The 24042-nt window shown below is 34.9% G+C and overlaps 1 protein-coding gene across 1 annotated transcript; it reads left to right on the top strand.

Moving 5' to 3' along the window:
- The first annotated feature begins 3173 nt into the window (after positions 1 to 3173).
- Positions 3174 to 23439, top strand: fz3 (frizzled 3). Its single transcript, XM_017168787.3, has 2 exons — positions 3174 to 3678; positions 21397 to 23439. Exons 1-2 carry the CDS (start codon positions 3472 to 3474, stop codon positions 23098 to 23100), a joined length of 1911 nt encoding a protein of 636 aa, XP_017024276.1. The 5' UTR covers positions 3174 to 3471; the 3' UTR covers positions 23101 to 23439.
- The last annotated feature ends 603 nt before the right edge of the window (positions 23440 to 24042 follow it).

The raw sequence follows: 24042 nt of genomic DNA, 5'->3' as shown, positions 1-24042 counted from the left end.
TTAATAAATCTGCATACTTCATTTAAAAATTTTGAAAATTTTGAAAATCAAAAATTTAAATGATGTAACCCCTTATAAAATTTTGCAAAAATGGCCAAAAAATCGATATCTTCCTGACGTATCTAGAAAGATTCCCCTGTTGATGCTGAACAAGAATATATATACTTTATAGGGTCGGAAACGTCTCCTTCACTGCGTTGCAAACTTCTGACTGAAATTATAATACCCTGCAAGGGTATAAAAATATTATAAAAAATATTAAAAATTATATAAAAAAATATTAAAAATTATATAAAAAATATAAATTTTACAAAAAATTATAAATATATAAATTCCATAAAAAATGTATATAAATTTGATGGAAAAATTATATAAAATATATAAAAAATTATATAAATTATATAATTATATAAAAATTACCTCTAAATAAAAAGAGCACCACTTAAATATAAAGAAAATATAAAGAAAATAATAGCCTGAACAGAAAGAGTAATTACAGGCCTCTAGAAAAATCATAAATATATAAGCTGGTAAATATTTAGAAATAAATAAATAAATTAAATTAATTGATTAAATTTAAATAACAATTTACCAGCAACATTCCCTCGTTAATTGCATTTCTTCAATCTTTGTCAAGTGACAGACAATGGTTAACCATGTCTACCTTTTCAGTGATCTTTCAAAGATCCTCCAAAGATCTTTCAAAGATCTACTTCCGCAGCTCCTCCTCATGCTCATCCTCATCCTCATCCTCATCCATATCCGGATACGAAGCTATCCAAGATCTAAAACGCACGATCAACACAAATTGGACTAATCTCCTGCAAAACCCAAGTGATCCCCGCTTACGTACGCCATAAAAATAGGGACACTTAACCGAAAGAGACACGACAGACACAGCAAATAAAGAAAATAAAGCCCAGGGAATATATTATAGGGTAAACAAAAGACACACCACAAAGAAGAAGGCCAAGTGCAAGTGCTTACATTAGCTATTATTATTATTATTATTATTATTTTCTTACCAGATCGATCTCTTTGATGATATTTTTACGTGCGCATCCCAAGTTCAAACAACTGGCGGATCCCCGGGAATCAACAAACACAAACAAAGCCTTCACATCATCCCTATATATTTCAGATCTCTTGCTAGTGTTTTCGTTGCGGATTATGGATTTGAAGAAAGAAGAAGAGAGAGTGATCTCTGGGCAGGAAGTGCGCCCTGAATTGCCGCCAATTGAGGCCTTTTTATAATGAAATCCGAGAGTGTGAGTGTGAAAAAGTGTCTAAAAATGATCTTAATTACAAACCAAACATTATGGATTACCCACTTGGGTGGAGATCTTTATTTTAAATAGGTAAATATCAAGCGGAACAGGAAGCCTACAGGTGTTTACCCCTCTTAAAACTAATGCTATTTCGCAGGGTCCTACTCCTCCTCCTCCTCCTCCTCCAACGTAGATCAGATCCATAACGAATTTTGCAGCGATTCGTCTTGATCTTGAGAAGGAGCAGCAGCATCAGCAGGAGGAGGAGGTGGAGGAGGAGGAGGAGAAGTAGGAGCTGGAGGAGAATAAAATCTTATCTGGCTGCCGGAAATCAAAGCATACATCAAAGATTGCCGACGCCACCGTTGTTGCAGTTGCAGTCGCAGCAGCGTTGCAGCTTGTGGAGGTCGCGGTGTTCAATTGCAGCCACCTCATCCGCTGCCTTCCCCTCCCCCCCCTTCCCCCCTAGCACCTGCCCCATATCCCAGAAAGAAAGCCAGCAACCACCCCCGGAATGGTCGACGTTCTGTTTTGTTTGATGTTGCCTGTCGGCTGTTGCGGTTGGTCGCCATTGCCGATCGAATTTCCACAGGCAACACTGGGAGAAAAGTGTGTGATACAGGTGAGTTTTTAAAAATAAGAAATATTTTTTATTATTATTTTATATTATTATTATTACTATTATTTTATATTATTATTATTATTTTATATTATTTTAGTTATTCTATACATTCTCTATGCAATTGCACCTCCTTTTTTTCACAGTGCCTTTCAGAACCCACACACAAACACCGTCGAACCAATGATCATCGCTGAGCAGCAGCACCAGGTTGGATGGCAGTAGTCATGGCTCAAAGGAAAAGGGTATCTCAGCCGGCAGCCACTGATTTATCTGAAGGAAAAGGGAATACGCACAGCTGTCTACAGCTATGACAATAATGTAAGTGACAGATCACTTTCCCTCTTTCGACTTTTTAAGTTTCCTAAATCTAAGGTTTATCCTGACCCTGCCACTATGTGCGAAACGCCTCATTCTGACACCAAAATAGGCCATATATCATATATATATATATATATATACCTGCGATTTAGGAACCTGTGAGAGTACGTGGGGGCTCGCCCCTTTTAGGATTTCTTTCCTTTATGATGGGCATAAAAACGTGGAATTTATTTGTCTTCATTAGGTGTACAGACCTCAGGATGGATAAGTACATATATGTGTGTTTATGGCTGCAAGATCTGTGCTCAAACATGCTGCAAGCACTGCCAGAAAAAATTGGGAGAGGAGAACAGACTTTAAATTTATTAAATTTGAGTTTAAAAGAGGAGAAATTTTGTGAAGAAGGTAAGTTGTATAACAAGTTTGTAAATAATTAAGATTTTATATATTTTAAAAAATATTTTATATATATATAAATTTTTAAGAATATTTTATACTTATATATATTTAAAAAACTATTTTTATATATTTTAAAAAATATTTTTATATATTTAAAAATAAATGTATATATTTTTTTAATAATATTTTTATATATTTAAAAAATATATTATTAATTTAAAAAAAAAATTTATATTTATATATATTAAAAAAATCAAATTTTATATATTTAAAAAAAAATATATTTTTATATATTTAAAGTATAAAATTTATATATTTTAAAACACATTTTTAATATTCAAAAATATATATATTTTTATATATATTTATATTTTTTTATTATATTTTTTTATACATATTTCTATATACATTTTTGTACATATTTTAATATATATTTTTTTTCACACTATACTTGTTCTGTAAAATACAAAAAAAAAACCTTGCCATCTTTCTTTTCAGTGTCTCAGTTGCAACGAACATGTTGGTCGCTTCGGAAGCGAAGAAAACCCAACAACCGGCGACCGGTTGCCGGCAGTTGGTTCGAAAGACACCGAAAGAGCGGACGACGACGACGACGGTGATTCTCAGTGCGCGTCTCCCGACAATCGAAATCGAATTGTAAAAAATCGAAAACGCGTAATTTTTCCAGTGCGAAAAATATTGGAAAGAAAAACTATCCACAAAAATTAAATGCTATTTTTTTCACGTGCTCGCGAGTGATTTATGAAAAGTGAAGTTGAAATATTGAAAACTAAAGAACCTTCAGGATGAGCTGCGTCTGATTGAACCCTTACCGTGTCAGATCTCAGATCTCCAAGCTCCAAAATGATACTGATTTTGATCCTCATCCAGTTCCTGGCCAGCTTCACCAGTGGCAGCAATCTCGGCCTGAATGGCCACCAAGTGGCGGCCGGTTCGAATGGATTACAGTGCCAGCGGATCAGCGTTTCCGCCTGCCAAGGTCTTGGCTACAACATGACCGCGTTGCCCAACCTGGCGGGTCACACCAATCAGCTGGAGGCTGAGCTGCAGGTAAGCGAGCCACTCTCTCGTAGCCACTAAGCCACAAAACAAACCGAAAACCCCAAAAAAAAAAAAAAAAAAACTAAGCCAAAAGCTGGCACGTCTTCGGGCCGCGGCGATCCCGTGTTCTTGATAAGCTTCGCTTTTGTGTGGCCCATAAAAATACTTCTCGTCGCTTACGTGCGAAAAACAAAATACAAATAGGTAAAACAAAGTAATAAAAATAAGGGGAAAAGTAACAGCAACTAAATCTAAAAGCCAAACATAAAAGAAAAGTCAAGTTAGCCAAGTAGCTGAGCGGGGGATACACTGATTTATTATAGTTTAGGGGATTTAGAAAGAAATTTTAATGTTTATTACGCTTGTTTGTGGTTTATTTTGAAATTATTGAATTAAAATATTAATATTATAAGTTAAATTAACATATTTACTCTTTTTGCCATTTTTAAATATTATTTTATTTATAAACTTTCATTGAATTCAAATACCCTTTAAAAGAGCATTTAAATGAGGACAAAAATGAGCACAGAAAAGCTACAAAAAGTGGCAAAATGTACAAAATTTCCAGAGTTAGAAGGGGGAACATAAAAAGAAGTTTCTTTTTTGGGGATGCTTCCGGCCTTTAAACAGATATTTTTAGATATTTTCTTAATTTTTTTGTATTATTAATGTATAATAAAAAAGCTAGTAAATATTAATTTAGATAAATATAACATCTTTTTGTTAGGGCAGCAGGTTGATCTTAAAAATGACCCCTTTATAGTAGTATTCAATTACCACAAAAAACTCTCTTAAATTTTAGTAAATACCTTTATTTATGGGCCTTCTGAAATTCCTAAATATTAACGATTCATAAGCATTATCATTTCGTATATTTAAAATATATTTAACCAGCTTCAATCTAATCAGGGTTCGTCGCTTTCGAAATCAGAGCATTATGGTAATTGGTGTGTGTTATTTATGAAATATGGTTTGCATTTCTAAGCTGGCGATTTGAGAGCTGCTCCGTAGAAGAGGTTCTTATTCCTATGTTTTTTCTTCTTTTGCTATCGTTGCCCTTACACTCACTTTGTGCGTGTGTGTGCCTCCCGCTGTTCTGATAGTGTCTATCGGGGTTTTCATTTCCATTAGCAACGCTCGCGGAGGAGGGAACAACAAGAGAAGGCGGCAAAAAGAAAAAAGAAGACCGAAGAGGAAGGTTTCCCCCCTCCTACTCCTGGTTCTATCTAGATAAAAGTGGAAACAACACTTAGGGACAAATACAAATGCATTGGTTTTATCAGTCCGAAAAAAAAAAACAAAGTCAAAAGAAGTGACATTTAATTGCTTTTCAATTAGGAAAGGAAGTCGCCTAATGGAGAAGAAGCTATTCAGCATATATTTGACTTGAAAAATGACTCCATAAACAAGGTTTAAATATTAAGAAAACACATTTTTGAAATGTAAACAAACCCCGCAGAGAATCATAACTAAAGATTAGGTCTCTCTGTTACACCTTTTAACCAAATTTCGTTGAGTATACACTGGCTTTACTTAATTCCCAAATATGTTGCGGCTTAGAGAAAGAGAAGCTCAGCTATTTGAGGTCATCCTCCCCTCTTTCCTCCATAATTTACCGTGAAAATGGCCCATGAAAATCGCTGAGTAGCCGCCGGAGTGCGTGAAGAGAGCAGAATGGGCAGGCCATTTAGTGGAGATCTCAAAAGAGCCACAAAAAACCAAGACCAAGGAGTTAGTTAGTCGTAGATCGAATCCGGGGATCGGGTAGCGGGAAGACCTGTGCGATTGTGCCGGCGACACTGGGAGAAAGAAATACATACATTCGCTACAAGAAAGAGGGAAATGTGCTAAGACCACTGAAAGAAATTAAAAGAAAGAAATTAAAGGCATATAACAAAAATTAATAAATAAAGAAAAATACAAATCCGCTGGAAAAACAATTTCAGCGGAGATTATAAAACTTTTAATGTTTTAGAAATGTCAAGGAAAGTTTTTTTTAATGGATTTATTATTTTAAAAAATGATTACTAATTAATTGTAAAAGAAAAATTATGATTTGCTAATGGAAGTTTTTTTTTATGAATTAAAATGTTTAACTAAAGCTAAAAAAATATAAACAAACGTTAAAAAATATATAAAAAACCTAAATAAATTTTAAAAAATCTAAAATATTTTAATACACAAAATTTCAAAATCAAGAACTTCCTTTTTTCGCTCACTGTTAACAAAACGCATCAGTTTCGGCTTTGAATTTTTGGGCCTAGCTCAAGATAGAAGCTGTGCCTGTGTGTGTGTGTGTGTGCATAGTCGAGTCCATTAACACCTTTCCTCCGACTTCGGCCTCCTTTGAGCAGCCAAGCATCGGGGCATTTCCATGCCCAGGCCCAGGCCCATGACCGCTTTTGGGATGAAAAAGGCAAATGTCGATGCCGCTTTTGTTTTTCTTTTCAATGTCCAAGTCCATGTCGATGTTGGATGCTAAGTGCAGACACCAGAGATGAGGCAGCTGGCTAGTTAATGTGTAAAAAATATAAATGATATAATTTAAAAGTTATAAAAATAATTATATAAAATAAAAAACTGAAAGAAGTATAAAAAAGAACCTGGTAAAGTATAGAGTTTAGGTTTATGAAAGGGAAAACCTTTAAATAAAATTACATAAATATTTAGAAAATATTTTTTTAAGTATTTGCCTTACTTAATGTATTTTCTTTTTATTAAGAAATTTAACTTATTTCCATAAGATTTGTTTGTAAAGACCAGGCATCACTGACAGAAAAAGATGCAGGAGCCACTGACCATAGATCTGGCTGCAACTCACCTCTTCTCCATTTAGTTTTTGTATTTTTTTTGTTTGGGCGGTTGCCCGCCTACTTTGTATTTCTTCTTTTTGTTGTTATCTTGGAAAGAAAATAAAATGCATTGTCCGGCCTTCTCTCTGATCTTCTCTCCGCATTTTCTTTCATTTCTTTCGTTGAAAGACAAAGGCAGCAGCCTCAAGTGGCAATAAAATCGAAAGCAGATCGAAACACATATCGAATCGGAAGCACGTTGGCGCAGATCAAAGAAAATCGGGGGAAAAATCAGAGAACTATACAGCTGAGACTATACAGAAAAATCAAAAGAGATCAAAATCAAATAAGATTCCACATCAGGCGGCTATAAAAATGCACATGGACATGGTATTTACATAATGCTGATCTCTCTCTCTCTATCTCTCTTGAGATCACATCAAACGGAAGGGAAGTTTACTTTAGTGTGGGAAGTAGTAGCCAGGTCTAAATGTACTTTTCAGATATTTAAAAGGCCAAAAAAAGGTGCTGGTGAGGCTGTTTGTTAGACATGTTTCTCAGGATGAAAAAACTAAACACTAAGTTCTTGTTATTATTTTCTTTTTTGATTATTATTACATTTAGAAATGTCACAAAGAGGTATATATAGTTCCCCCTGAGATGGTTATCTAAAAAAAAAAAGAACATACACACACAATTTCAATTAATTTGCTTGTAATTGTCGCTTGATGAGCACTTTGTCGGCACTTGATCGCAACGCCCACTTGGCAAACAAAAACAAGCAAACAGACAAACACAAAATAGGAAAATCAACATACAAACCGATAAACTTACATGTAACCACTTCCCAGACCGATCTTGGACATGTCACCACCATAAAAGAGGATGGTTTAAGGAGGGGCCACTCTAAAAATATAAAAAAAAGCCTCACTCAGCCCCAACAGGGCGTTTGTATGCTTTACCTATCTCTTGTGCCTTCAGATAAAGAAAAAATATTCGTAGTTAAATGCCGTCAACAAAGTCGACTGACTAAATATCAGAATGCCAAAAAAAAAAAGAACAAGGGAAATCATTTAAGAAAATTAAAAGGAAAATAACAGAAAATTGAAAGGAAAATAACAGAAAATTGTATACAAATTTAAAAGATTATTGCTTTCTGTACTTATAAATTTAAATTTTAATATTAAGCGGAAAATAATAATAATACAAATTTTAAAAATTAATTTCAAGTTGAAAATAATAATTAAAATTTTTAAAATAAATAGTTAGCAGAAAATAATAATGATAAAAATTTTAAAAATAAATATTGAGCAGAAAATAATATTAATAAAAATTAAAAAATAAATATTATGCAGAAATTAATAATAATAAAATTAAAAAATAAATATTATGCAGAAATTAATAATAATAAAATTAAAAAATAAATATTAAGCCGAAAATATTGATAATAAAAATTGAAAATATAATTATTAAGCAGAAAATAATAATAATAAAAAGTAAAAAAAAAATATTAAGCAGAAAATAACAATAATAATAATTAAAAAAAAATAAATATTGAAGAAAATAACGATAATAAAAATTTAAAAAATAAATATTAGGCACAAAATATAAAAATTACAATTTAAAAAATAAATATTATGCAGAAAATTAATTTAATTATAATAATAATAATACTAATTTAATAATAATTTATTTAATAATATTTTTAACGAAACCCTATTCTTATATGTTTTCCATTTCAATTGAGAATAGAAATTTTTAAAAAACCTTTACCCAAGCGCCAATATTTTAGTTAATATTTTTAAAAAGAAATCCCCTTTGATTTTAGAATTTTTACCACTGGCATTCTGTGTCGGCATTTTTTATGTAAAGTAATTGTAAATATTTGAGCTAGGCATTAGCCCCACCAGAGCAGCCCCACCTGCAGAAAAAAAAATAACAGAATGAAATAAATAAATAAAACAAAAAGGAAGAAGGAGAGAGAGAAAAAAACATCAGACAAGGCCGCGGCGGCCACATAGATGGCAGTCGTCATAAAGCAAAGGCAACGATGGCGACAATAAAATTGTTTGATTTTGAAAATCAGAACCCATTAAGATTGCCCAGCAACCAGTTGGAGAGGGGGTAACCCCTCTCTCTTCTCTCTGAATGGGCCCCCTTTGATGGAAATACTTTTTGGGGAGTCCGAAAAGGAATGCCGTAAAAAACTTACTCGTATTTTGTTTTTTTTTTATGACAATTGCCAGCGGCTTATCGCTCGGCGATATATACTGTTTATATATAGTGCATATATAGGCCGCATGACTTAACCTTAGGCAGGGCAAAGTATATCAATCCGATATCACACACTCACTATCTGTATCTAGCCGCATTTTGATTAAAGAAATTACCGCAAAAACAGGGCCAGAGTCCAGCTGAAAAAAAAATCTAAATAATTAGGCAGAGGCCTAGCAAACCTTATAAAGTTAATAAAAAATATTTTAAGAGCCTCAAGTTAAAAAAAAGTATATATATAAAGTAAAGTTTAATAAATTATTATCGACCTTCCATCGAAACGCGTAATCCCCTTGGCTTAAGTGTGCCCATCACTGTCATTATATCTAGCCTTATAAATTCCCTCACCTCTTACCAATTTTCGATAACTAATGTGCTTTTATCAGCTGAAAAATATTAAAAAAAAAAGAATATTATAAAAAATTAAAAACATTGGGAACTCCAAAAGAAACCGTACAAACAGAATACAGAGTTAATCCGTCGCTTTTTCTGGGTTTCTGATAAGAATAAAGGTAACCCAGAGTGGAGGCGTAGCGTTCTTATCGGAATCAAGCGCCGGCAGCTACCTGGCTTACGATAGAGAGTGCAAGCGAGAGGGGCCCAACACTAGCACTATCTCTTTTTCTCACTGTTTGCATTGTAATTATGGGCAAAAGGCGGCAAGGCAATGAGAAATCCATCAGGGGCGGCATTTGAAACGACTTAACGCTGATAATGTCAAAAAAATAAAGAAAATAAAAAGCAAAAAATGTAAAAAAAGTATAAGAAATGCCGCTACTGCTGGCTATGTTTTTTGAGGCCTTTTTCTTTTTTTTTTTTTGCCTCGACGACAACTGACTTTGAAGTCCGGCGAATGGCGAACATAACTCAACTCGAGTCACAAATGCCTTCAAAAACACCGCAAAAAAATGTTAGGAAAATATATATGAACAAAGTTTTCAAATTTAAAAAAAAAGGGAAGATAATACTGAGACAAGAGAAGAAGTATATGTTTAGTTCATTAAACATTTAATAAATAATAATAATAATTTAATAAATTAATAATAATAATTTAATAAATTAAAAGTAATAATTTCATTAAATAATTAAATTTATTTAACAAAGAGTAAGAAATCTAAGTGCAGATAGCCAAATGTTTCATTTTTGGGAATTTTCACCCCTTATAAAAATTTGAAAAAATTGTGCATTTTTTTTTTGATAATTTTAAAGTCAAAAACTAAATTTTAAAAATCTATAACTCCGCCCAAAATGTCTTAAATTTAATTCGGAAAACGCTTCTGTCTTTGTTTTTCTAAGATCTATGAATCTGCAAACTAAATTTAAGGTTTTTTCCAATTCCAATTTTTACCAATTTTCAACAATTTTGACGATGTAACCCCTTATAAAATTTTGAAAAAATCTCAAAATTTTATTTTTCTTCCATTTATGGCTAAATCAACTCGGCTGAAGATGCTGAACAAGAATATATATGATTTATGGGGTCGGAAATGACTCCTTACATATTTATTTGACATCTAAGATATTTTGAAAGAAAATTCCCTTATTTCTTTTTGTGTTTTTATAATATTTATTGCAATTTATCTCTGTGTATGAACTTTTTTTCGTTGGAATTTTTTTTTGGCCTGGCCACAATCCGTCTTCATAATGATGGGTCGCCGGTCCGGTAAGCTGCAATGTTGACGAAAACAATTTGACAGGCAAAAAATAAAAGCAAAAAATATAAAAAAAAGGCTAAAACCCCAGAGAGAGAGAGCGAAAAATAAAAACAATTAGTTCATTCCTCTGCTGAGGCGGCTGCTGCTTCAGTTTCAGCTTGATCTTCTGCTGCTGCTGGCAAACACGCAAAAAATGCGGCAACGTTTTTCAAATGCCAGCCAGCCCAGGGAATAGGAGAAGAGGGACATGGGAATGGAGGAGAATGAGGAGCTGGGGGAGCTGGTGGAGCTGGGCGAAGCCGGAGGAGCAGCAGGCTTTTTGGAATGCTGGTGGAAAACCAGAGAGACTGAGAAAAAGAGTGGATAAAAACAAGAGAAGAAAGTCTAGAAGTCAGGGGTCTTGGGGACTTAAGAGGCAATTGGCTTTAATCTTTAAAAAAATCTACTTTTATTTACTTAAAATTATGTTATAAAATATTTCAAGGATTTTTCTTTTATTGTTTGTTTAAAATTGTCTTAGTTACATCTCCTTTCTTATATTATTTTATAAATATTTTAGAAATAATGTTTTAAAGCTTTTTATTCTATGAAAACCTAGATAAACCTCTTTTAAAAAAATAAACAAAAAATAGAGCAGTTCTCTTGTATGTTTATAAAGTATATAGTATATAGGGAATACCCAAAGCTAAGCCAGGGCAGCAGCAGCAGCAGGTTTGTGCCTTAAGTCTTTTGTTTTGCCTTTTTGTGTTTTCTTTAGCTTTTTGCTGTGCCGGCAGGATGTTGAAGATGATGGTGAGCTGGCTGGCTGAGCTGTTGTTATTTTTGTTGTTTTTATTATTGCTTGTTGCTGATGCTGTTATTGTTGTTAATGTTGCTCTTGTAGCTGTTGCTGTTATTGTTATTGTTGCTGCTGCTGCTGCTGCTGCTGTTGCGCGTAATTACATGGCAATTAAGTTAATTGAACTGCGCGCCTGCGCTCGCGTGAATTGCTCTCACTCCCTTATTTCTTTCTCGTTCTCGTTCTCAAAATAAGAAAACAAAGTTCAAGATGAGTATAAATAAATATGGGTTAAAACAGCTGGCATAATTTCGCTTTGTAAGTTGGCAAAACGGCAGCTCATTTCGGTAATCCGAAATGACAAAATGTCAGCGATGCAAACGGCAGCGCATATATTAACCGATGTCCATACAATGGCACAGCCTGTCACAGTCACAGTCCCCCGTCCCCCGTCCCGAACCGAACCAAGAACCCGTCCTGGAATGGGATCCTCTCTAGCTGCAAACCGACCGGCCAAACATGTCCCAATTGTACTGCCACGAAGCCCAATTGCGCCTTTGAATGCCCGGATCGCAGCCGCAGATCGCTGCCACAGATTATCTAACTTGGTAGCGTACCAAAAACAATGCCAGTCGGGGATTTAGAAGTGTTCTAAAGTCGTGGATACTAAGATATAGGAGGGAGAAAAAGGTAATTCATAGTGACTTACTCAAAAATTAATTATAAAATAATTTATAATTGGTTATTTGATCACTTCAAGGTCTTCATAAATATACAAATTATCGATAGTAAGCTAGGAATTTTATTCTGATAAATATTCTGATATAAAACCTATTTTATCGATATTTTAGATATATTGAAAAATCGATGTAAACATTAAAACCCTAAATTCAAGCTGTTTTACTAAAAAATAAATTTAAAAAAAATTTATACTTGGTTATTTTACAATTTTAAGGTGTTTAAATATATAAAAATGATCGATTGTAAGCTAGAAAATTAATTCCGATAAACTTGATGTATAAAACACATTTTATCGATATTGAAAATATATATTTTTTGATGATAAATCAATATTAAGCTTTAAATTAAATCTCTTCTCGACCGATAGCTACTACTTGCTTACCCACCATTGTGCCAAAGAATCTTGGAAGAGGAGCTCTCTTAGCCTTTTCCTTTACCCCCTGGCAGTGAGATCCAGGCGGCTTTGGTGCATTCCGACGTCCGATCACGAGACCTGGGCCTGGGCAACCGCCACTGCTGCTCGTTTTGCCTTTGAATGACAATCGTCGCCAGTCAAAATGTCAATTAATTGTGAGACGACGACAGTCGTATGTCGTCGGCATCACTTGACACTTCTGTCAACGGTCGGCGGCTTAAAGCAGCCAGCTAAGACCGGCTTAAGTTAAGTCCAGCGTTAGCCAAGTTAGCTCAATGCATTTGAATCCATCCGTAGCCGTATCTTATCTAAGCTAGGGCTAATTAGGAATGCAAAATGTATCTTTGCATCTGCCGCTGATGTCATTGTCTCTCCTGTTTCCATTCCCATTCCCATTCCTATTCCCATTTTCATTTTCGCCTCTCTTGGGCGTTTCGGCGATTTATCATCGCATCGTTGTCGCCACGGGACGGCATCTTAATTATGCAAATTACGGCGCAGAATCAAGTCAGTGATCTGCCCAGCGATTGAGTCAACTTCAGCCAAAAAAAAAAAAAAAAAGAGTGAGATATAAACCACAAACTCCAACTGGGGATGATAGGGAAATAGTTAAAGTATCGAAAGTATCGAAAGTATCGAAGATATCGCGGTTTTGGTATTTTTTTAATATATGAAAAGGTTTTCTTGGATATTACACACATTATTTAAAAATATGTTTATTATTATTAATTATTTTCAATTTGTATATTATTCTAAATATAGTTTTTTTCAATTTACATTTTATTTAAGAATTTATTGAATAATTTATCGATATAAACGATCATTTTGATATCTCTTTAAAATAATATTATTATTTTATTACATTAATATTTGTTATTGTAAGTAAAATAGCATAGGAACTATTAGATAAATTTATGTAGATATTTTTGCTATTTGTTTTTTATCGCCCTAACATATCGAACTTAACTTATCGATATACCAGCGATCTCTAAGCACTTAAACACAAATATACAGGGGCAGCTGCGGTCCGTTCGCTAATTGCAAACGCTTTCGTAGCAAATTAAATCAATTGACTTTGAAGTTGTGCCGACTTCCCCAGCCTCTCCAGTCTCCCAGCCTCATCCATCCACCTCCAAGTGGAACTCCGCCTCGGCCCCCGCTCTGTGTGGCTGGCAAACAGCTGTCAATTCGAGTCAGCGGCGGCTCAAGTCCGAGCAGCTCTCTGAACGGGCAACTAAATCAAATAAAGCGCAAATCAAATAAAGTTGCCACAAAAGCAGGGCGACTAGAAGACACTCTTCTTCGTAAAATATATTAAAATGCCAAAGAGAAGCTGCTTAATCTTCTTCTAAGCTTGGGAAGTATTTCTTAAAAAATATATTTATTATTTTAACACGCCTTTTGCCATAATCTAGAGACGCGTATCTTTGAGATACTTTAGCCCGGCGGCAGCTTAGAGATTAAAAGCCGCCGTCTCTTGACCAAACTTGACTTTGAGCTGGCAAGCTGGTGGCGGGAGGAGGCTTCACTGTCGGTCTGTCGGTCTGTCTGTCTGCCTGTCTGCCTGTCTGCCGTATCTATGTGTGCATCTTTCAGCTGGCATTTCGCAACACTTGTCACGCCGACAGCCGGCAAATTGTTTGAAACGGGCAAAAAAACCAAAAGCTAAACCCAAACGAAGCCAAAGCCAAGTCAAAAGCCAATGAAGTGTGCCGATAAGGATACAGATATGAGATACTCAGCCAGAGGATCCTTTTAGGGGTACCCCTAAGCCTCTTATTCAGGCAATAACAAAATAAATCTATTTAAATACCAACATTTAGTTTTTTAAAATTTAAAAACACCTTTAAAGCGTTCCAAGATCTCTTTAGAAACCTCTTTTCTTTAAATCCTGTCCAGCTTCCTTCACTAAACTCATAACAAATTGCACTCATCGATACTTAGATGGCATGGAGGAGCCATTGTCCCCAAACCCATTACCATTTCAAAACCCATTTTCGAGGTTCTCCGGGCGTTTGAGACCATAATTTGTAGGCTCCAATCGGTTAGGAAGATGCTCCGGCCACTCCCATAAAAACACTGGGACACTGGGGCACTCCTTGGCCAAGCATGGAAAATTATAAATTAATCCATTACGTAGATTATGCAGATGTCCGAATGCATTAAGTGTTCCCCAGAAGATCGAATAACGAACACTTGAGTGGCCTTAAGCCGCCTGAGTGAGTGAGATTCAGGTCTTAGTCTTTGTTTTTAGGGGAATAAGAAATATCTTTGATTAATATATTAGAAGTTTATAAATATTTTGATATATTTTAATATATTTTTCGATATATTTGGATATTTTTCTATATATCTAGATATTTTTCTATATTTTTAGATATTTTTAGATATTTTTCTATATTTTTCTATATTTTTCTATATTTTTAGATATTTTTCTATATTTTTGGATATTTTTCTATATCTTTCTATATTTTTCTATATTTTTCTATATTTTTCCTATATTTTCCTAAATTTTCTCACCGTGTGCTTATGTTTTTTCTGCCTGTAATTCCTTTCCAAAATATATATATATGTTATATTCAAAGTCAAAGTGCCGCTGGGAGCATTTCGATTCTCCCTTCCACTTTCGACTTGGATTTGGGCCCATGAAAAATCATTAATCAAAATCGAGAAATCATTAGGTTCGCGTTTAGGCTGCGAGGTGTCAACTCTCTGATTGTTGTTGCTGTTCTGGGCCTTGTAATTGAATTGTGAACACAAAACTCCAACCAAAAAATGGTAGGAAATTAAATGTTTCTTTTTTTCGGTCCGACTTTACCCCCAAAAAAGTGTGAAACATGCTGCGAAAGAAGCCGAGAAACTGAAAAACAAAATTAAAAGAAATAGCCGCAAGTCAAAAAGTCAAAAAAAAAAGAAGGAGAGTTGGAAGAAAAACCCAAAAACCGAAACGAAACGCCGCCTTGGACGAGCGGGTGTCCAGGGGTGAATGCTCATTTTTTTGAGATTTTTTTTAAGTAAATTAAGCAGAACTCTTTCAGAATTTTTTCTTGTTTTTTTTTTTTGTTAAGTTAATTTCATGATTTTTCAAAAACCCAGCAAAGCCAAAAAGAATTTATTATTTTAACAGCCGGCAAAAATGTCAAAGTCATCTAGGAAATGCATCTTAAATTACAAAATTCAATTGATAATAAAGTAAAATTAATGTATTTCGAAGAGGATATACTTTTTTTTTAATTATACATTTTTATCAACAGTAAGTTTTTATTCAAGTTTGATTTTTTAAATATTTAATTATATAAAACATATTAAACTCTATGGAGAATCCTTAAAAAAAAACCTAAATGCAAATTAAAATTAATTTATTTCAACATAGATATCTGTTTTTAAATTATTAACTTATTGAAGATTAATTTTTTATTAAATTTTCATTTTTTTTACATTTAAATATGTCAACAAAATATCTTTAGCTCTTTTAAAAATCTTAAAAAAGTAAAAATTCATGGCTTAAAATGTATTATTAAATATTACCTTTATTTTTAAAGTAAACCTAACTAAAAACTAAAATTTAATCTATACATACAAGTTGAAAAAAAAGTATATTTTTATAGTTAAAAATTAAGCATAAATCATAAAGGAGAAACCACCATAAATTACATGCATTAGCTAACATTTAAGAGGCCTACAGAGTCGAGTCAAGTGACCACTGTAAAAAGTAAACACATTGTGCAAAAAAAAAGGAGTTTAAAAGTCACAGAAAAAGCCATCTCTAATGCCTTTTATATTTGCCGACTGGGCCCTGTCAGTAATAACCATAATTTTCAAGGCGCGACCAAAACGAATCTGTTGCTTTTGGTCGGGTGGACGGCCAGCCGCGGCGAATTGTACACTTTTTCGTTGACTTTTGCGTGGCCAAAAAATAAAATAAAAAAACGAGTAAACTTTGAAAGAAGAAACATGAAGAAAAAAATGCTTAAAGCGTTGCAGATTGCATTCGCTGCGCAAACTGGCGAGCCGATCATCATGATGCTGCTGCTGATGATGATGATTATTATGAAGATGATGATGATGATGGCCAAAGCAATACCCTTTTGTATTAATAATACATTTTAGACACTCGTCGGGCTAAGCTTATGGGCCAAAAACACTGCTTTAAATCACAAAGATTTATTTCTAAGCATGAATATATTTTTTTTAATTTTTTTTTTAGGTATTTTAGTGATTTACTTGAAAATTAAAATAGTTATCTTACATTTTACCTTCTGAAACTAGAGTTTACAAAACCAAAATATCGTTTTGTTATCGATATTTAAATTCAATTTTTTAAAAAACTTATTTTTACAGATCCAAAATGGTTTGTTTATGTTTTTTATTTCTTATTTTTAATGAAAAAATATAAAAATTAAGGAATAAAATATATCTAAATATTGTATCGCCAATCTATAATTTTCTTATCGATATTTGTTATTTTAAAAGGTTATAAAAACTATTTTAAAATAACTACAAATTGCTTAACACCTGTTTATTTAATTTTTTTATTTCTTATTTTTAATGAAAAAATATAAAAATTAAGGAATAAAATATATCAAAATATTGTATCGCCAATCTATAATTTTCTTATTGATATTTCCCATTTTAAACTGAAAATTAACTTAAAAAGGGAGACTTTTCTCTTTAACAAAAAATGTTAAAATATAAAAAAACCCTGAAACCTTTGAAAAAATCCTAAAACCTTTGATTTTCTTAAATATGTAAGACATTGTGCCGCCCTTTGGGCTCCCACTCGTGTGGCAAAGCGGCTCTATTAGGCTGATTGCCCTTCCGTTTTTCTCTTCTCTCTCCTCCCTTCATCTCTGTTCGAGTTTCGTTTGGCCATAATGATGATTATAATGGCCCGGGACGATGATGAGGTTCACTTGCCGACTGCATCATTAAATTATTATTGCTGGCAGCTATTTTTCAGAGAGCCGCCGTAGCGCACAAAAGCCACAAAAATTGGAAATCGCGTGTCTAATGCTCCATTCGAGATGCCCGCCGGTTGGGATCTCCTCCAGAGCTCCAATCTCTCGATAACTCTGGGTTCTCTGGGCTCTTTTTTTTTGTGGCCTAATGTGGCTTAATTATACAACAACAAAACTGTCTGTGCTCACTGTTACTGTTAGCCAAGAACGTTAACAAAGCGATGGCCCCGGCCCCGGCCATCAAATCCATGTCAAAAGTCCCGCTCTGGGAGTCCACAGTCCCCTTTGGAGTTTGGCCATCGGAAAGGAGATGAGACTGAGGCGAAGACCCCTGCCTTCTTTTTCCAGAGAAAACGTCTCTTGATAATTTGATGCAGCTTTTTTTTTTTTTTTGCACTCCTGTTTTCCTGCCCGGTTTTTATTCCTTCCTTTTTTTATTTTTTTGTTGTTGAATTTTTTGATGTCTGCCCCAAAACTTCCTTTTCTTTGGGCCCCTCTACTTGTGTTTGTAGTCCTGTTTTTTACCTCGCTGACTTGTCTAAAATTCCACAAACTCATAAATGTTGATGTGTCCCCGTCCCAGGTTCGTCATCGTCATCAATGTCGGGGCTTTTGTATGATGGACAATGGACACTGAGCAAGGGAAAAAATAATAATAATAAAGAAAAAGAGATCAATTCTTAATAGGAGTGCATATGGGAAGGAAAAGTTTGATAAAAATATAAATATAAAAATATGGCACTACAAATAATATCGAAAATAATTTAAATTATTATTTTTAGATTTTTTTTCAGTAAGAAAATATTTAAAATATTAAATAGAATATAAATTTATTGCTTATAAAATATAGAAAATATTTATATATCCAAGATATCGGAGGGAAAATAATTATTTTTTTTTTTATGTTTTATGAGATTTTTTAACGAGTTATTTTCCTACTAAAAATATTTAAATAATTTTAAATATTTGTATATTCAGATATTAAAAGAAACAGTAAAAACGAATGAAAACATATATTTTTCCTATTTTTTTTATGGTTTCTAACAAGTTATTTTCCTATTAAGGGGGGGGTAAGGTTAATTCGGTGCAAAAATGCCCACTTTTCAAAAAAATGTTGTGGCGAAACGGCTAAAGCTAGCTTAACGAATTAAATACCATATAATAACACAACATTTGAACAGTTTGTGATAAATTTTGTATTGAAAAATATTTAGAGGTAGAGGAGTTATAGGGAATCTCCCGAGTCGCCTCCAAAAAAAGTTGGTTTGCGGTGTACATCCTAACTGTCCACAGAATCATCCGATCTACAAAAATTATACCTCATTCGTTAAAGGATAAGTGTCCCGAGGTATTCTCGAAGCGTTTTTATTTTTAAAATTTTTTCCCTATTTTTTATCAAAATTTGAAGTCAAAACCCCGATTTTTGACTAAAAAATTAAGTTAATTTGTTAAATAAAAAATATAAGAAAATTAAAAATTAAAAAAAGCTCGACGAGAATACCTGTAGAATTATCTAAAGAAGTTATGTTCCAAATTTCAAACCGATTGGTTCAGTATATTTTTAGTTATCGTGTACACCGATTTTCAAAATGGCATTTTTCAGGAGAGCGCTTTAAACTTTGTGATTCTCATGCATTGAACACCTACCGACCTTTGTCCAGCTCCGCATAACTTCGTCAATTTTACTATAATTGATGTAAAACTTGGACACAATATTCTTAAAATATTGAACTTTTAAAATAAAAAATAAAAAAAAATTTACGAAAAAAAAAATTAAATACCTTACCCCCCCCCTAACAATATTTAAAATAATTGTAAAACCTTAAAGGCTTTTATATTTCCATTTTTTTAATTTAGAAAATATTATAAAAAATTATTTTTATGGTTTTAACAAGTTACAAATATTAAAATAAATGTAAAACCTTAAAGTCTTTTATATTCCCATTTTTTATATTTAAAAAATACTCAAATATTAAATAAAATATAAATTTATTGCTCATATTAGCTAGAAAATAGTTTTATACTCATATTTCTAAGGAAACATAGTAAAAACGAATAAAAATCTATATTTTTGCCATTTTTTAAAATAGTTTTCAACAAGTTATTTTCCCACTAAAAATCCTCAAATAATTCCCAAACCTTAGAGGCTCTTAATCTATATAAAAAGCAGTTTCTCTTACAACTTTTCCCTCAGTGTCTGGGGATTAGTTTCGCATCTCCGTCGAAAGGGGAATGTGTGGCTTCGTTTGAAGTTATTAGATTGCATGGCCGGTAATTGACAATTAATTGCCATCGACAGCCTGCAAATGGAAATGGAATGAACTCCACACCAAGCTGGACATGTCTCTATGTCTTCTTGCCCCTTCTTGGGTTTCCATGTGTGAAGTCTGACGCAAGTTTTCACACCAAAACATAAGGCGGAAAAACGTGTGAGATTGTTAATGGAAAATAAACAAGAAAGACTTTTAAATATTTGAGTTTTAAACAACAAACACAGGGTGAAGATGGTGTGAAAAAAAAAAAACAAAATGACAGCTTTTTTTCTCAGATTTTATAAAAAAAAAGAATATGTATATATTTATAAATAAAATTAATTATTAAATGTTTTGTGGGAATTAAAAGTTATACATTTTTTAATACATTTTTAATACATTTTATATATACAGTTTTTCGATACATTTCTTTATATACATTTTTTTATATACATTTTTTAATATATACATTTTTTTAACATATACATTTTTTAATATACATTTTTGTTATATACATTTTTTATATACATTTTTGTATACAGATTTTTTTATATACATTATTTCCACTAAATCCCTCAACCGGAAAGCTGAAAACAAACAGCAGAAAATCATTAGCATTACACGATCTAATTTTGCAATTTCAGCTAATTTAATATCAGACATTAAAGCCGTTGTAAACACGCTGCAATTGTTGCAAATGGCAAACATTTGTTAAATTAGCTTAGCTTTGTCGGCGAAACAACAAAGCGAGCCAAGTTTTAATTGCATTTTTATTACTAAAAAAAAATTATGGGCATAGAATCTTTGTATTTCCCTCACTTTGATTGCCTTTTCCCTAATTTTTGTTTTGTTTCCTTTTTTTTTTTTAACACCAAATTTTGATCTAATTATTGGAGCTTTCAAGTCTGCCGCCGCCGCAATACAATTAAAATGTATTAAATAATGCTAATTGTTAAAAGCTCACAAGATCGAGTGGAATTTTTTCGCCTCAAAATAATAATTATATGCACGAGAATTGTGAAACAATTTGTATTATTTATTGACATATTATTGATCTTTCTTATTCATATTTATATTTATAGATTTTTCGCAGAATATTTTGTTAGCTTTTGAAGTTTGTTTTGCGGGGATTTTGACTTGATTTTTAGGTTTATTTTTATTAAAAAAATTATTATGAGGTGTAAATGGGTTTTAAAATTACTACAAAATTAATTTAATTTAATTTAGGGTTTTAGATTGTTAAATATAAATTTATAAATATACTTTTTTTTGTATTTATATTTATATATGATTTATATAACATTTTCTCAGATATATTTTTATTTTTTTATCCTTGAAATTTTAGTCAGCAGCTTAAAACTCATTGAAAAATTCATTTGCGACCCTATAAAGCATATATATTCTTGATCAGCATCGAAAGCCGAGTCAAACTAGACATTCTGGAGAAAAAAAATTTTTTTTTTGATTTTTGCCAAAAATTGATAAGGGGTACCATCATGAAAATTTACAAAAATCGACTAAAATTTTGATTTTTAAAATTTTTAAGTTTTATATGCAGTTTTGTTAAGCTTTAAAAAACTAACACAGAACTGTTTTCCGAATTGAATTTAAAGCATTTTTGGCTTAGTTATTAAATTTTTAAGATTTAATTTTCCCACTGAAAAATTGAGTAATTTTTTAAAAATTTTACAAGGGGTTACATCATCAAAAAATTCAAATAATATCTAATAAAAATAAGAATCTAATAAAAACTAGCAAATTAAATAATTATAAATTTATTATTTCTTATTTATTATCCATTATTTATTTATTTATATTTATTTAACTAATTTTCGCAATTTTCCTTTTAATTTCCTCCGCAGATCGCCAAGCTCTTGCCCCTGATCGAGTCCGGCTGCTCTCGACGCGCCCGCTTCCTGCTCTGCTCGGCCCTCTTTCCGCTCTGCACGCCGGACGTGCCGCGTCCGGTGACGCCCTGCAAGTCCCTCTGCGAGACCGTCCAGAGCGAGTGCTCCCAGAATGCTCCGCCCGAGCTGATGGAGCTGTGGCCGCCATTCCTGGGCTGTGCCGGCCTGCCACAGCCGGAGAAGCACGAGCTTTGCATGCGGATACCGGAGGAGGGCGAGGCACCCACCACAAGTCCTCCTTCCAGTCCACCCGAGGGTCATTTGCCGGCTCTATCCCCAGGAGACAGAGAGATCTCCTTGCCGCAGCAGCAGCTTCAGGCATATCGCTTTTGGAACAGTGCAGGAGGCGGAGGAGCAGGAGCAGGAGGAGGAGGAGGAGGAGGAGTAGGAGGATCTGCAGCGGGGCCAGGAGGAGTTGGAAGTGCCACCCAGGGACTAGCTTCATCCACGATCTTTTGCCCGCAAAACTTTAGCGGCAGCCACCTCGATCCGGATGTGTGTGTGCCGCAGTGCCAGCGGGACGCCTTCCATACGACCGCCCAGAAGAAGCTATCGGAGAGCTTGATACTGGGCCTCTCGGCCGTCTGCTTTGTGCTCACCCTCTTCGCCCTGGTCACCTTCTGGGCGGAGCCCACTCGCTTTGGCTATCCCGAGCGGCCGGTGCTCTTCCTGTGCCTGTGCTACAACCTGTTTAGCGTTTGCTACCTGGAGAGGATCGTGTTCCACAATCAGGCGAGGAGTCTGGCCCAGCTGCAGGAGCAGGGAAGGCCGGCGGGATTGAGAACCGCCTGCCCGCTGAGTCCGCCGTGCCTGGCCTCGTATATAACCACCTCATACTTGAGCCTGTGCGCCGCCAGCTGGTGGCTCATCTTTGCCCTGTGCTTCTACCTCTCCTCGCACAAGAAGTGGTCCAGCGAGGCGCTGGAGAAGCGCTCGGGTCTGTTCCATGTTTTGGCCTGGGTGCCGCCGCTGGCGCCACCGATAGCTGCCCTGCTCCTGGACCGCGTGCGTCCCAGCGAGCTGACTGGGATGTGCTATGCCCCCGGATTTGTGGAGCTGCCCGCTCTGGTGCTGCTGCTGCTGGGCCTGTACTTTACGCTGCGCGCCTCCAGATCGCTGCTCTCGCTGCAGCAGCAGCTCCAGCCGTCGCTGGCCCTGGCCCACCATCGTTTCGGCCAGATTCGTAAGCGTTTCGTTGTCTTCTCGCTGCTGTATTTTGCACCCACGGCCGCCGGAGTGGTGGCCGCTCTGTGCGAACGTTATGCGGACTCGGTGGTGCCCAGCTGCTCCACGCCCGAGGACTGTGCCTCGCCCACCCCGCTGAGTGCCTGGCCGGCGCTGCTGAGGATATTCTTCCAATTGGTCGGCGGTACACTGACGGGCCTGTGGGTGTGGTCCCGCAAGACCTGCGAGAGCTATCGGAATCGTCTGGTGGCCGGCGGCGCGGGTGGCGGTGGAGTCGGTGGGACACACACCTCGGCGCTGATGAACCCCACCAAGGCGGGGGTGGTGGTGGCCGGAGCGGGGCCGCTGCCCAAGAAGCATCTGTATACCAGCGGTAAATCCATGCTGCCCAGCGGTGGCATAACGACGCCGCTCTACGCGGGCATCAGCTTCCACAATGTGCCCGTCTACAATCCGAATCAGTCGAGGGTTTAGCGAGGGTTCACTGTACTGCCAACCAAGAACCAATCCTGAAGGAATCCAGCAGAAGGCTTTAAGCTCTGATCTGAGTACGTGGACCAGCTCCATGTATGCGTAGTCTGTAGGAATAACTGAAATGTGTTAATAGTTTTAGAGTCTTAATTGTAATTATTATTATTATTATTAATATTATTATTATAAATTTTACAAGTCTTGGTAGGTTTCCTAGTAGTTAAGCCTGTACATAGAAGAAATGTTCTTTTTTTTTGGCGTAATTTAATTGAATTTAGGCTTAAAAGTTCAATTTAATTGCTAATGTTAATAAAATTGTGAATATTTTTTAATATAAACGAACTCTGGAGGTGTTTTAATTGGGAATTTATTTATTTGAATTGAATTTCATGCGTTTTTGGCCGAACTTACTTACTTCTGGTACTTAAAAATTTACAAATTGTATCCTCGGTTATAAAATAAAAAGAAAAACATATTTTAAATATGGTTTCAAGCGTTTATTTTTCTAGAAATATAATATCGGCGTTATGTGGTTAGTATATATTTAGAATCCTTAGTTTCTAGTACATTTACGATTTCTCACGATGTGCCAGTGGTGAGCATAAACCCATCCTTGTGCCCGGAGAATGCCAAAGAGCCGGGAGGGGGGGGGGGACTTCATTTAATTGCAACAAAAAGGTTAAATTGTTGCTATTGTCTCCTGGATCCAAGCCGAGTGGCAATTAGAAGGAAAAATGCTTAATGACAGAGCTTCCAGCGTTGATTGCCAGCGTTTTGCTGGCCCCCCCCAAACGCACCTGAGCCACTCCGCATGGGAGCCAGCTGTGGCTCTGCGTGTTCCCCTCTGTTTTATGTTTTTTCCTTTTTTTTAGATATTTTTTTAAGTCTCTTTCCAGCCACCCTGAGAGGGTCACACAGCCTTGCGAAAAAGGAAGGGATCTTTAC

Source organism: Drosophila kikkawai, chromosome X, assembly GCF_030179895.1.
Source record: "Drosophila kikkawai strain 14028-0561.14 chromosome X, DkikHiC1v2, whole genome shotgun sequence".
NCBI classification, from domain to species: domain Eukaryota; kingdom Metazoa; phylum Arthropoda; class Insecta; order Diptera; family Drosophilidae; genus Drosophila; species Drosophila kikkawai.
Note: the sequence above shows the minus strand (reverse complement) of the source record. Positions and strands in the feature narration are given on the sequence as shown.